Below are 15,739 nucleotides of genomic sequence, written 5' to 3' on the forward strand. Positions count from 1 at the left end.
TGCCAAACTACATTGCCATATTTGTCCAAGTAAAATTCAATATGCCTTTCCCTTGTCCACTATACCAACAATTCTGGTGTTATTTGCAAACGTACTAATCATTACATCTATATTCTTATCTGCATTATTAATATCATCATCATCATCATCAGGTGCCGTGCCCAGTTTGAGCTTTGTCTGCCATGGCCCACACAATCCTGTTTCGAGTCAAGTGGATCAATTCATTGGTATTCATTTCCAATTCTCTGGCTGCTGTCTCCATCATCATTTGTCTTTGTCTTCCTCTTGCTTTCTTCCCTTCAATCTTTCCCATAATTACCGTGTATTCTAACTCCTCTTTCCTAATCACATGTCCAATGAAGTTACGTTGCCTTTTCATGATCTCATACATTACTTCTATTTTTGTGTTTGTTCTGTTCATGACATCCTCATTAGATATTCGTTTCGTCCATGATATTCTTTGCATCCTCCTCAAAAACCGCATTTCTGCTGCTACAATTCGTTTCCTCATGTTACTAGATATTGTCCAACATTCTGAGCCATATAACATAATTAGATAAACATAACATTTCAGTACTCTGAGGCGGGTTGTCATGCCTAGTTTAGTATTGATCAGTGTACTCTTCATTCTCCTAAAGGTGTTTTTTGCCATCCCTATTCTTCTTTTGATGTCCAAGTCGCACCTGTCATCTGATGTCACCCAGCTTCCTAAGTAGCAAAAGCTCTTTACTTGTTTTATGTCTTCCCCATTTAATCTCAGCCTGCAGATAGGATTCTCCTTCTTTTTGGATATCACCATACATTCTGTCTTTTTGCAACTGATAGACTCATTTTTGCACTTTGTTCAATTATATCAATTAAGTTTTGTAGTTCTTCCTCCGTACTTGCAATTAACACAGTGTCATCTGCATATCTGAAATTATTGATGTTTTCACCACCAACTTTGATTCCCAAGATGTCTCTTATTTTTTGTAATATTATTTCACCATACACATTAAACAAATCAGGGGAGAAAACACACCCTTGTCTAATGCCCCTCTTGATTCTCGTAAACTGACTCACTTCTCCATCTATTCTTAGAGCGGCAGTTTGTTCCCAGTACAGATTTCTGATTAGACGGAGGTCTTTCGAATCTAGATCTAGATCTAGAATTTTCTGTAATATTTTGAATAACTTATTGTGCTTCACTTTATCAAATGCTTTTGTGTATTAGATAAAACAAACAAATCTTTTTGCGCTTGAATAGCTCATTCTGATAGTATCCTTAACATCAATATTGCGTTTCTTGTACCTTTGTCTTTCACAAAACCACACTGTTCTTTGCCTGTTTCAGCTTGTATCTTACTTTTAGATCTTGTAATCAAAATTCTTAGAAGTATCTTGGTGATATGACTCAGTAAACTTATGGTCCTATGTAATTCACATTCTATTGCTCCAGCTTTCTTAGGAAGAGTGATAAATACTGATTTTTTTTTCATCTCTTCTGGTATTATTCCAGTCTCATAAATGTCATTGATTAAATCAGTAAGTTTTTCAATTCCATAATCTTAAAGGGCGATAATTTGTTGTATTACTAATTCATCAGGACCTGCTGCCTTTCCTTTCTTCATCTTATTTATTGCATTACGAACTTCAGATTTTAAAATATTTGGACCTTCAATGTTTTTAACTTCTGGTTTTTCGCCTCGATCGTCTTCAAACAATTCCTGAATATCCTCAGTCCATCTGTTCATAATCTCATCTTTTTTCATGATAATGGTACTGTCCTTTGCTTTCACACATCCACCTGAAGAACAGAGGAGCTTTTTACCAGTGATATTCTTGATTTGTTGATGTAACCTATTTGGATTGGTAATAGGGATTCTTTCTATTTGCTCACATTCCTGGTTTAACCATTCTTCTTTGGCTTTTTGACATAAGCTTTTAATTTTTTTTATCTAAGGACTTATATTCTATAGGATTTGCTTTCTTCTGCCTCCTTTCTTCCATTAGATTTTTGATTTCATCTGTCATCCATTTATTCTTCGTGTTTTTTTATTTTTAATATATATGATAAATATATTATTAATATGTATGATAAGTAATAAAGGACCCCGTACCGCTCCCTGTGGCATACCACTGATTACAGATCCACATTCTGAGCAACAACCCTCACCCATCTTTGTTTCCTGCCATCAACCCAATTTTCTAATTCACCCTGGATCCCATTTGTTCAACATTCCTGACCAGACTCCTATGCGGGACTTTGTCAAAGGATTTGCTAAAAGCCATGCAAGTGATGCTTGCAACCGTGCCCTCGTCAGTCCCCCTCAAATGAATTACTAAACCAGATTAGTGAAATATGTTCCAATGCACAAAGCCATCCTGACGATTCCTATTCATGTCTTTCAGAATCCCTTCCAGTAAACTTTCACACCATTGTTGCAAGGCTCAGTGGCTTTTTCCGTGGCTTATTCCTCCTGCTCGTCTTAAAAAGGGCACAATGCCAGCTCTCTTCCGGTTTCCCAGTACCTCACACCTGGCTAATGAAGATGCAGAAGTCTCTGCCAATGTCCCACCAATCTCCTCTCCTGCTTCCCATAATATTTTAAGATACAGCTGGTCAGACCCCAGGGGCTAACCACCTTTATGCAATTCATGTTACATTGGAGAAGATTCGCACTTGATATCCTATCAGTTCGTGAGCAATTTTCTGTAATTCGGGACATATTTGCATTCATTGTATGAGGTCTATCCCTACATTTGTCAGCAGGATTTGCATTATATCTGCAAGACATCAGCCTTTTTTTGTGTGTAGATTCCATGAGCAACAAGCCCAAACAATTTATGCACAATTTCAAACATCGTGGTGTCCAAAAGTGCAATGACTATAAACTGATCACTTCCCACAATGACTTTGCAGAAGGATCAAGCCTCACCCTGCTTAGCCTATTGGCTTGGATTTTAAAATATGACAGGCTGCAGCATTTAGTTGTGCAACTTGCAATGGAAGATTAGCAGGTTTTGGAAAGAGCAGATGGCAGATGATTGAGAGAACACACCCTTTCCAAAATTGCAGTTGCTACTTTATGGCTAAGTGTCCCACCCAGTTACCAAGCAGTTAGCACAACACTTTGAGTGGGCTGGACAGTAACACCATATGCCATCAAGTGCTAGCATGTAATTCCATCTGCCACATTTAATTGACTTGAGGAAGGCATTTCAAGGATTGGTGGACAGGGAAAGATAGGGTTAAGATGTGGACATAGATAACTTCAAAATCTTTGTATGTTACTTATGATGATAGACTCTTTGCCTGCTCTTGATGGTGTTCACACCCAGCAAATATCTTCCTCTAGTAATCACAAGCTAATAACTTTAACCTTATATGATGATGCAACTCTTCACCATGTAATTAAGTCCACTCCTGTATCCAGCTATGTTTTGTATATAAATACACACTTTTCAGCACCTTCTGAAAAACCTCATTCCAAATGGAATGGGACACCAGTGCAGATTTCTAAGTCAGCATGGTGTGATATTTGCCTCTCACTAAGTTTCTACCTCAAATCTGTTTCCCTTTTGTCTTCAAGTATACTTGCAGTGGATGGGAAATGAAATAAACTATAGGTTTTTTTTGAATGATCATTGAGGCAATTAGTCATAGTTTTGTACACCTGTTGGCTGAAATATGAACATTTGCTTCTGCGGAGCTGAACTGAAATCTCATTGTGTTCTGTTGAAACAGGAGACTGTGATGGCAGCTGCTTTGCTCTTGAATTCTCCTTCTCCTTCACCTTCATACCAGAAGAATCAAGCAGTGAGCCGAGATGGGAGACAAAGAGTTGCCTTTGATCAGAATAATGCCGGTATGATAAAACCACAGATTTGTTTTTACATTTGAGTTGATGAAAAATTTCAGATTGATCAATAGCAAAATGAGTACACTTTTTTGATCTAAAGCCCATCCATAAAATGGGTCTACCGAGAATAGTGGTCCAGAATCTTGAAGTAAGTTATTCACTTGTTCCTGTATTGTTCATTTATACAGCTGGTGGTGAAAGTTAATTAAATTCACCTCAGTCCCAGATCAATATCGGTGATTCTACGTAATGAGAATTAACATGAAATTTTAACTGAATTTGATTCCATTAGTCATTCATTTTAATTCTCTCCCTGATTGATTGTCTTGAAGAATCAATCGTAAATCACTGATGCACAGCTCTGTAACTAAATTGATCAAAGGCAGAGGACACGAGCAAATTGCCCAGGCCCTGTAGACTCACGTTAGGTAACTTGGAACATGTAGAAAGGATAACATTTAAGAAACATCTCCCAGTACGAGTTTTAATGTCAATTCCTCTGTGTGGAAACGGCTCATGGCTTGTTAAATAATGACAATCAATCGAAGTAAGAAGCTGTTACTTAGAAGTCAATAAAATGGAATGTAGAGCTTAATTATTCTTCTCTAAGACCAGATGGTAGTGTAGTGGCATCAGTACTGGACTCCAAGGCAGATGGTCCTGAGTTCAAATCCAGCCGGGTCCCATTCTGAGCAGCAAAAGAAAAGCCTAACAATCTACTTCTGTATCTTGCCACAAAACCCCTATGGACTACTACACTATCCATGAGTCGATGGTGACTTGACGGCACTCAACAACAGCAACAAGGAAACAAATGCAAATGAGCACCGTGGATAAAGTTACTTAAGATGTACCAAATGTGGTTCTCCATTACTGCTCAGCATGTTGGCTTTGCTGACAAATTGCATTCACAGAGTTCATGTTCTTTAATTTTAAAATATGTCTTAGTAAAAAATCCGCCTATATTATTAATTTCCATAACGGGACAGATTTAAAATCTATTTCATTCAGTATGGTTTATGTATCAGGGTGATCAAATATTTAGCACAATACAGTTATCGGGGCAAGAGTATCATTATATAAATGCCTTGCAAAGTCTGGTTTTATTTCTAATTTTCATTATTACTGCATAATTAATTTGACAAATGGTTTATATCAAACAAACCTTTTGAATTCATGACAGGAATCCTTTTGAAACAGAGCTTATCATTGGACCTGTTATTCAGATCAGTGTGCTCAAAAGTGACCAAATATATAATGATTCTGACAAATGTCATATGAAATAAGTTTCATATAGACATAATATAAGATAAAATAGGTGCACATCAAGGTCAAGGATATTTTATGCGAGTAATGAAATAAAATTAAATGAGGTAGGGCCATTTAAAGTAGTATTATCACCATAAGTGTTACAATCTACTTTCACTGAAAATTCTTTGAAGCTTTAAGTGGGACAACAGTGTAAACATAAAGACTCCAATAATGTTTGATAACATTGTCAGTTAAAATGGAATATATGAGAGAGAGAGAGAGAGAGAGAGAAAGAGAAAATATATATATATCTCCTCCCCCCTCCCCCATTACAGGATGAACAAGCAGTCTTTGGAGTACTGCAAGTCTGTGTCTTTATTGATGCTTTGTTGCATGCTTGAGTGGAGGGTGCTGATGCTTTTTTGCTGTTGGGGAGGGGGTTTGTTGCTTTGCTGCTGCTTATGCGTGTGGGGGGGAGCTGGGGGGGTTTGGAGTTCTAATGTTTAACTGTCATTCATTCTTTGGTGCAATTCTCTGTTTTCGTGGTTGTTTGCGAAGAAAAAGAATTTGAGGATGTATATTGTGTACATTTCTCTCAAATGTACTGATTGACCTATTGAACCTATTGATTCATTAGCCAGTTCCTCTATTTCATTTTAACTGCATCTTCTTAACTCTGCTGACTGTATGTTTCCATGTTTTTCTACTTTATTTTATGCTCTTCTCGTCAATATTGTTTCTAGAATGACATAAAGATTATGATGTTCAGAGAACACACATCGAAGTTGCTGGTGAACGCAGCAGGCCAGGCAGCATCTCTAGGAAGAAGTACAGTCGACGTTTCAGGCTGAGACGAAGGGTTTCGGCCTGAAACGTCGACTGTACCTCTTCCTAGAGATGCTGCCTGGCCTGCTGCGTTCACCAGCAACTTTGATGCATGTTGCTTGAATTTCCAGCATCTGCAGAATTCCTGTTGTTTGCATGATGTTCAGAGAATTCATTTTGCTTCATAGAGACAGAGACACTCCAGATGCTGTAATCTGGAGTGCAAAAACTCGGGTCAGCTAGTATCTGTGGAGGAAAAGGGACATATTGAGCCACAACTCTTCAACAGGACCTGTTGCTTCTTGATGGCTTCAGAAATGTTAGCTTTATATGCATGCTATGTTCTCATGTCAGGAAATTGTTAGCAATGAGAAATTAAAGAACTACTCAGAGTCTGAAATACTAATTACTTTTTTGCTCCCCCGATACATTATTAGAAAAAGTTTTAATATTATTGCTGATGTACAAAAAGGCCCTTTGATTAGCAATGATAGAATTGAACATGAAGTACACCAATCTAAAGCAAAACAAAACTGCAGATGCTGGAAAGCTAACATAAAAAGAGACAATTCTGGAGATATTGGACAATTCTGGACAGCATAAATGTTGTACTTGAGGAACATTGATGCTGTTGAAATTACCGTGAAGCAGCCAGCACTGCAAAGACTAGAATCTGCTGAGCTTATCACTAGCTGGTTAACATTTATGTTCCTCTGATTGGTATAAAACTGAATTTCAGTATTGTGATATTTACTCAGCTGGAAATAATATCAGAAGTTACTTTCTGACCCTCAGTATACACCGGACTACAAAAGCTTTCTACTTTTGTTTCAAGGATTAAAATAAAGTACTACAGTTTGCTGAATAAAGTGGAACTCTGCAGAACTGCCACAACACAAGGAACATATTCCAATTGATCAAATAGAGAAAAGAGCAAGTATAATGTGGCATTCAGCTTAAGTTTAAATTTGGAACCTTTGAAAATTTTGAGGCCAGTATAATACAAAAATATATTATGGCCTTCAGGGTGAGAACTTGATCCCAGTACAATTTCCCACACTGTATGGCTTCTGATTTACATCCCTTGATCCCAGTACAATTTCCCACACTGTATGGATTCTGATTTACATCCCTTGATCCCAGTACAATTTCCCACACTGTGTGGATTCTGATTTACACCCCTTTGCCACTATCTCCACTCTTTAGTAATTTATGGGCAGAGCTGGAAAATTGGATTCTAGTTATGAGGAATACTCCAGATGACGTGGATACCCCTGTGCACTTTAAAATGAGCTGGTTTAGTGGTAAGCTGCCTGTATACCTCAACCAGAGGCATCAGTTCCACAGAATATTGACAGAAGCAATAAAGTAATTAACTCTAGTCATACTGTAAAATCTGAACATTGTGACATGCTGTGCTAGTAATACATTATTTGTTGGTTTAGTCCTTAAGGCTGATTTATACTTCTGCGTAGGCTGTACACGTTAGCCTACGCAAGTGGCCTACGCCGTTGTGAGCATTTATACTTGTACGTTGGTGTGTCTGTATCACTGCAATTCACTGCTAAAACGCTAGCTGGTGGTGGGGTTTCTATGCCACTGTGTTGAGTTTCAAACAATGGCGACTGAAACTGAGCACATCATGTTGGAGTTGGAGCTAATAAATGTTGAACAAGAGTTACTTTTATTGAAATTACTGCAATGCAGAAAAGAGAGAAGACGTTGGAGGAGATGGTGTGCACGACCATTGAACGGACTGAGGCAGAAGGAGGGTGAATTTTCTGTGCTTGTCCGGCCACTGAGAGACATGGACAAGGAAATGTATTTCAAATATCTTTGGATGTCGGCAGATAGATTTGACAATTTGACGAGAAAAAGCAACCAGAAGTGCGTAGGAGGAAATGCGATGCTACCAAGCGGACCAATCACAGTTGCTGCAGTCTGGGTCGCCATGACGCGTAGTTACATTTTTGGGGAGGTGCGCGTCAGGCTACAGCGTAGGATATGCAGCTACGCCATACCTACAGCGTAGATTCAACGCAGAAGTATAAATTGGCCTTTAATCTGTGCCTACAGGTAGAAGTTGGATTCAAGTATTTTTGAACATCAAAAGTATATATTTGTGTACCCCTTCATGATGATTGACTGCTTTGCTGCAGAGGATATGATTATACTGAAACATCATGCTAAGTTCAATTGTGCATTGATTACTAAACTGAAAATCCCTTCTGTATTGTCACTAAGGTTTGCATTGCATTGTTTTGTTTTTAACTGATTAAACTCAGTGTCAGCAGTAAATGTCAATCACGCATCCTGTTCATTTTAAGACTGCCGCACATAGTTTCCAAATGTCATCTAGATCATGGGTTCCAAACCTTTTTTATGCCATGGACCACCACCTTCAACTGAGAGGTCTGTGGTCCCCAGCCTGGGAATCCCTAATCCAGATGAAGAAACAACCCTGCTTGTGGGTGCAGTGGTCAATACCGTTCTGGTGGTTTAAAGGGCAGGAAGATGGCAACTGTGGGCAGAAATAGGGTGATATTTCAGATTACTTAAAGGAAGATAATGTTTTTTTAAGAAGTACTTAAGTAGAGTCAGACATAGTCTGTAGATAATACCAATTTAGTTGTGCTTAATAGAGACCAAAAATTGATGCAGCTTTTGAATGAAGTACTTTTTAACAGCCAAAAGTATCCAAACTGAACTGAAAGCTGAACATTTCAAGTTCTATGGGTCAGACAGGAACGTCAAGCTGGTCTGTAAAATATGTTTTCACATTGAAATGCAGCACTTAAGCAGTATAAAGCTCTCTGTGTTTTTAATATGCTAATTTTTCTCTGTTCCCAGTCAATTACCAGAGTTATGGACTGTGGAAAGCTGTCAAAAGTTTCATTCATACAACAACAGTTTTTATTAATTTATTACCTTTAGTGTGGTAAAATGTCCCAAGATAACAGAGAGTGGTGGAACAAAACTTGAGACTGTCAAGAAAATGAAATTGGTTTAGGGGCTAGGTTTGATCTTGTGTTGTAAAGGAGGAACGATGGTAGAGGCAGAGGTTAAGAAAGAAATTCTAGCACAGAGCCTTGACAACCACTGACCCTAATAAAGCTGCAAGGCCAGGTCTGGAGAAACACAAATATCTCAAAGTACTGCCAGGTTGAATGGGATTGCAGAGGTGAGGAAGCATGAGCACAAAGGGATTCGAAAATTGGGATGAATATTTTAAAACGTGACCAGAGCCAGTGTAGGTCAAGTGACTGCAATGTCACTGGGTAGCACAAATTTGTATTATCATTTTCTTCCATTTTGAGGCACAATCCATTTGTGTCATTGTGTTGTCAAATACCTGTAAACTATATTAAACATAACGTAGGTAAATCAGAAGGTGAGATTAAAAAAAACTCACCACTGAGTTGCATGATCTTGTACTTTGTCATACAGACCTTTGTGCGTTGGTGGAATATGAATTACACATGTGAAATTAGCCTACTTGATAACCTTTATTTGCTGTATAGCCTGGCAAATCCAAGTGGATTTGGCAAATGTAGGATCAATTTTATTCCTGTACATGACCCTGCTGATATTTAGCAACTCCATAACTGCATTAGGAATTGAGTGGGCAGTTAATGAGGCAAGTGTGCTGAATTCCATAACAGTGTGACATTGGAGCAATTTTAATTCCTTGAATTCTCTTCTTTAACATGGGCCAGTTGTGCAACTGAACCTGGCAGGAAAAAGCAGATGATCAGTGGATCAGCTGGGAAAAAAGAGTTGGGTCACTGGTCAAGACTGATGGGGAAAAATATCAGCTGGGCTCAACTTTCGGGGGGTAGGGTGTCTTAGATTTTGGCAATTTCATTCAATCAGAAAAACTGCTTGGAACCCAAAAAAAATTCCTTGTGAACTCCGAAAAGAGGCATCTGTTGCTGGCTGAACAAGCAATATCAAGTAGAAGAACAAAAAAAGGCTTGTTCTGGGACTGTTCTGGTCCCAGCCCACTTCTTCCCACTGATATTCCTTTGGAAGGGAATGGATCGCCTGACTTCTTTCCCAAATGGTAAAATTGTAGTTAATGCTTAACGTAGCTATCTGCCCCTCCCCTGCATATTATTTATGGATGACCCAATAGCCACTGCTCTTCACACCGTCCTTACACATCTGGAGAAGAAGGATGCTAATGTGAGAATGCGGTTCTTGGACTACAGTTCAGCATTCATAAGACCATAAGACAAAGGAGCAGAAGTCGGCCATTAGGCCCATCGAGTCTGCTCCGCCATTTTATCATGAGCTGATCCATTCTCCCATTTAGTCCCACTCCCCCGCCTTCTCACCATAACCTTTGATGCCCTGGCTACTCAGATACCTATCAATCTCTGCCTTAAATACACCCAGTGACTTGGCCTCCACTGCCACCCGTGGCAACAAATTCCATAGATTCACCACCCTCTGGCTAAAAAAAATTCTTCGCATCTCTGTTCTGAATGGGCGCCCTTCAATCCTTAAGTCATGCCCTCTCGTACTAGACTCCCCCATCATGGGAAACAACTTTGCCACATTCACTCTGTAACAACACCGTAGTTCCATCCAGGCTCGACAAGAAGCTCAGAGTACTCAGCCTTGACCTTGCCTTGTGCAGCTGGATCCTGGACTTCTTGTCAGATCACCATCAGGTTGTAAGAGTGGGCTCCCTCACCTCCACCCCTCTGACTCTCATTACAGGAGCCCCTCAGAGCTGTGTACTGAGTCCTCTCCTTTACTCCCTGTATACCTATGACTGTATCGCCACCCACAGCTCCAATCTGCTAATCAAATTTGCTGATGACACTGCATTAATTGGCCTTATCCCAAACAATAACGAGGTGGCCTACAGGGAAGAAGTCATCTCTCTGACACAGTGGTGTCAAGAAAACAACCCCTCCCTCAATGTTGCAAAAACAAAGGAGCTGGTTGTGGATTACAGGATGAATGGAGATGGGCTAACCCCTATTGTCATCAATGGATCTGGTCTTGAGAGGGTAAACGGCTTCAGGTTCCTCAGCATCCACATCACCAAGGACCTCACATGGTCTGTACACACCAGCTGTGTGGTGAAAGAGGCAGAACAGCATCTCTTTCACCTCAGACAGTTGAGTAAGTTTGGTATGGGCCCCCAAATCCTAAGAACTTTCTACAGGGGCACAATTGAGAGCATCCTGACTGGCTGCATCACTGCCTGGTATGGGAACTGTACCTCTCTCAATCGGACTCTGCAGAGAGTGGTGTGGACAGCTCAGCGCATCTGTAATTGTGAACTTCCCACGATTCAGGACATTTACAAGGACAGGTATGTAAAAAGGGCCTGTAGGATCATTGGGGACCCAAGCCATCCCAACCACAGTTTATTCCAGCTGCTACCATCTGGGAAACGGTACCACAGCATAAAAGTCAGGACCAACAGGCTCCATGACAGCTTCTTCCACCAGGCCATCAAACTGATGAACTCATGCTGATTTGCGTGTACTCTATATTACACTGACTGTTCTATTTATTGTAAATTGCTATGATTGCAAATTTCACATTTAGACGGAGACGTAACGTGAAGATTTTTACTCATGTATGTGAAGGATGTAAGAAATAAAGTCAATTCAATTCAATAATTCAGCTGGATTTCTTGTCTCAATAAACGTATCAGAATACGCTGGTTGGCCACCCAAACCTGTACTTAATCGCCTGTCTGGTTTCTGTTGACATAGGTCTTTAAATTATTACCTCTTTGTGAATGAGAGAGGATTGTACCCAGGATATGCCCTCTTCTCATTGTTACCATCAGGAAGGAGGTACAGGGGCCTGAAGGCGCACACTCAGCGATTCAGGAACAGCTTCTTCCCCTCAACCATCCTATTTCTGAATGGATATTGAACCCATGAACTAACTCCATCCATCCATCAATTTTTTTCCTCCTCTATTGTTGTGCATTACATTGTACTGCTGCCCTAAGGCCAACAAATTTCACGACATATGGCGGTGATATTAATTCTGATTCTGAATCATACAGGGCCTCAGTGGAAGACTAAAATCTGGAACACTCACTTGATACAAATTCCCTGTTCCTTTAACAATGTTTTTAAAGAAAATAATCCAATCCATATTTTAGCTCCTAAGAAACACTTGGTGAGCATCCCACTTAATAGGGTAATTAAATCTGTAAGAATTCAGATGGAAAGTTTTTAGGAAGGAAACCACAACAGAATGAGGGTTAGCATTAAGTATTGCACTTCAGGGAACAGGATTTGTGTTTCTGTTTTCTTGTAGTTATCCATTTATAGACAGCAACTGATATAAAAAGTCCATTAGAATAAAGGATGGTGAAAGAAGATGGTCTGTGAAGATTTGGAACTGTGCTATTGAGCAGATATCTGACAGAAAAGACATTGGTCTAAAATGAATGCAAAGATGCACAGTATCTAAGTACAGGAAATGTATTCAAGTGTGGTGCACTTCAATGAAAAATTAGACCTTTCTCATTCAGTCCTGCAGTTCTCCTAAATAGAACCTTTCTAATTTTTTCTTGGAAGTCAAGTCAAATCACTTTTTATTGTCATTTCAACCATAACTGCTGTTACAGAACATAGTAAAAATGAGACAACGTTTTCCAGGACCATGGTGCTACATGAAACAATACAAAAACTACATTGAACTCAGTAAGAAAAAAACACAAAAACTACACTAGACTACAGACCTATCCAGGACTGCATAATGTGGACAAAACAGTGCAGGCGCTACAATAAATAATAAACAAGGCAGTAGGCACAGTAAAGGGTATAGTAGGTTGGTGTCAGTCCAGGCTCTGGGTATTGAGGAGTCTGATGGCTTGGGGGAAGAAACTGTTACATAGTCTGGTCGTGAGAGCCTGAATGGTTCGGTGCCTTTTTCCAGATGGCAGGAGGGAGAAGAGTTTATATGAGGGGTGCGTGGGGTCCTTCATAATGCTGTTTACTTTGCGGATGCCTCGTGTAGTGTAAATGTCTGTGATGGTGGGAAGAGAGACCCTGATGATCTTCTCAGCTGACCTCACTATCCGCTGCAAGGTCTTCCGATCTGAGATGGTACAATTTCAGAACCAGGCCGTGATGCAGCTGCTCAGGATGCTCTCAATACAACCTCTGTAGAATGTGGTGAGGATGGAGTGGTGGGAGATGAACTTTTCTCAGCCTTCACAGAAAGTAGAGACGCTGTTGGGCTTTCTTTGCTATGGAGCTGGTGTTGAGCGACCAGGTGAGATTCTCTGCCAGGTGAACACCAAGAAATTTGGTGCCCTTAACGATCTCTATGGAGGAGTCGTCGATGTTCAGCAGAGAGTGATCACTCCGTGTCCTCCTGAAGTCAACAACCATCTCTTTTGTTTACATTCAGAGACAGGTTGTTGGCTCTGCACCAGTCCGTTGGCCGCTGCACCTCCTCTCTGTATGCTGACTCATCCATTCTTGCTGATGACACCCACCACGGTCGTGTCATCGGTGAACTTGAAGTAAAATATCCTTGACTTTGGACATTCAAAACTGTTGTATGTTATTGATAATAATTCCCCAATCTACTTTCAATTAGTTTTTGATGACTTGGCGGGAGAAGGCGATAGCAGCATGCTGCGCGTTCGCAGCCCTCCGGTGAAAAATGATATAGTTTCCATTAAATAGGGGCAGTGGACAATTCTGATTTGATGGAGATGGACCTGAAAGTACAGAGGAACATCTGGAAAAATTTCTGAAACGCTCGTTCGCTGCTGTTGTTACTGCGTGGTTGGGAATCTTTCGGAGGGAAGGCCTCAAAATCCCTGGCTTTGCCTGCCGTTGGTGACCGAGAAGGAGGTTGAATCGTTCAGATAGAGATGGCGCTCAGTACTCAGTGTCGGACAGCTGATCAGAGCTCGAAGTTTTCGGATGACTCAGAGTCGGACTGTGGTCGGCATGGCAGGGAGAGTTTTTCTTCCTTCTCCCGTCTGCGTGAGATGTGGGACATTTGAGAGACTTTGAACTTTTACTGTGCTCATGGACTTCTTCATCAAGTTATGGTATTGTTGCACTGTTGTAACTATATGTTATAATTATGTGGTTTTGTTAGTCTTTTCAGTCTTGGTCTGTCCTGTGTTTTGTGATATCACACCGGAGGAAATACTGTATCATTTCTTAATGCATGCATTACTAAACAACAATAAAAGAGGACTGCGTGTTTTCATAATCTATCAGTAATTATAATAACAAATTTTCCATTTAACTTCACGAGATTCAGGGGAGCACCAGAACCCCAGACCCAATGATTCTCAGCAGTTGATAATTGGAGACTCAGTGACTCTCAGCATAATGTGGGCCTTGGTGGGACTGTGGGGGTAGGAAGCACGAGAAGCATGACCAGGTAAGCCAGATGGCAAAGCATCTGCTTTTCAGTGTGGATGATTGGCAGATAATCAGAATTACTATACATATTTTTGGCAGTTATGTTTTGTTTTAACCGAGGAGTTTTAACCTTAGAGTTTGAATGTGTTTGTCAGATAAACGCCATTATACACCAGTCATCTGGAAAAAGATGAGTGTGCTTGTAGAGATCACTTCTGATGAATTAAATATATGTCAAGATACACATTAATGATTGAAAAGGGTGTTAAAGTGATTTTAAAACTTTATTTGATTGTCAGTAGATGTATCCACTTAGTCACAAGGAATATGGTCCTATAATATGAAAAATTACTTCTCCTTAGGAAATCATGCCCATGGGAAGACAGCAAAAATAGTTGAGGATTTTTCAAAAATGCTGTTTCAGCTGCTGGGTGGCATACATTACCTTATCATTATATATCCTTCCAAAATGAGTTGTTGCTTCAATTCTATGAAGTTCAGAGTTCTTGCAAGGCACAATAACAAACTGGCAGATAGTTCTGTATTAGTCATCTGAGTCAGGCTGAGACTTCTCAATAATTTATGTGGATAATGGACAATTTAATGATTTAGTCCATTGCTCTTCTGTTAGGAAGGGGAAATTATCCAGGAACGTAGACACAAGCTGGATCAGCTTGGCATGTGAACTGGGTCTGGTTGCCTTTGGAATTATCTTTAATCAGATAACTCCCATTCCAAAATAGAATCAATATCATGGATCGAAAATGGGGAAAAATGCCCAACAGCTTGGCCTTTGCTTCACGTATAATGTATTATTAAAATAATATTGTTAAAAAATCAGAATTTTTCTCTGCTGTTAATTGCCTGTAACTTCAGTGATTTGTATACACACAGTCCCCACTTTATAAGGTTATCTCCTGTACCTAATAAACTGGCCACTGAGTATATGTTCATGGTCTTCTGCTACTATAGCCCATCCACTCCAAGGATTGAAGCGTGTGCATTCAATGGGTTCTTCTGCACACCACTATTGTAACATGTTTTTTTGACTTACTGTCACTTTCCTGTCAAATTGAACCAGTATGGCTGTTCTCCTCTGACCTCTCTCATTGACAAAGCATTTTTGCCACAGAACTGCCACTCAGTGGATGGTTTTTGTTGTTTTTTTTCACCATTCTCTGTAAACTCTGGAGAGTTGAAAACCCAGGAGATTAGCAGTTTCTGAGATACTCAAACCATCCTGTCTAGCACCAACGTTTATTCCACAGTCAAAGTCACTTAGATTACATTTCTTCCCATTCTGATGTTTGGTCTGAACAACAACTAAACTGTTGACCATGTCTGCATACTTTTATGCATTGAGTTGCTGCCACATGATTGGCTGATTAAAGATTTGCATTAAGGAGCAGTATCCTAATAAAGAGGACACTGGGGATTTATTTTATG

General features: G+C 39.9%; 1 protein-coding gene across 3 annotated transcripts in view; it reads left to right on the forward strand.

Moving 5' to 3' along the window:
• The window catches only part of reps2 (RALBP1 associated Eps domain containing 2), a 241,838-nt gene that overhangs the window by 113,557 nt on the left and 112,542 nt on the right, over positions 1–15,739 (forward strand). For all 3 annotated transcript variants that reach the window (XM_072260703.1, XM_072260704.1, XM_072260705.1), the window contains exon 4: positions 3,728–3,848. In XM_072260703.1, the coding sequence (XP_072116804.1) occupies positions 3,728–3,848 (121 nt within the window). The remainder of the gene's footprint in view (positions 1–3,727; positions 3,849–15,739) is intronic.

This window comes from Mobula birostris, chromosome 6, assembly GCF_030028105.1.
Source record: "Mobula birostris isolate sMobBir1 chromosome 6, sMobBir1.hap1, whole genome shotgun sequence".
Lineage (NCBI taxonomy): Eukaryota > Metazoa > Chordata > Chondrichthyes > Myliobatiformes > Myliobatidae > Mobula > Mobula birostris.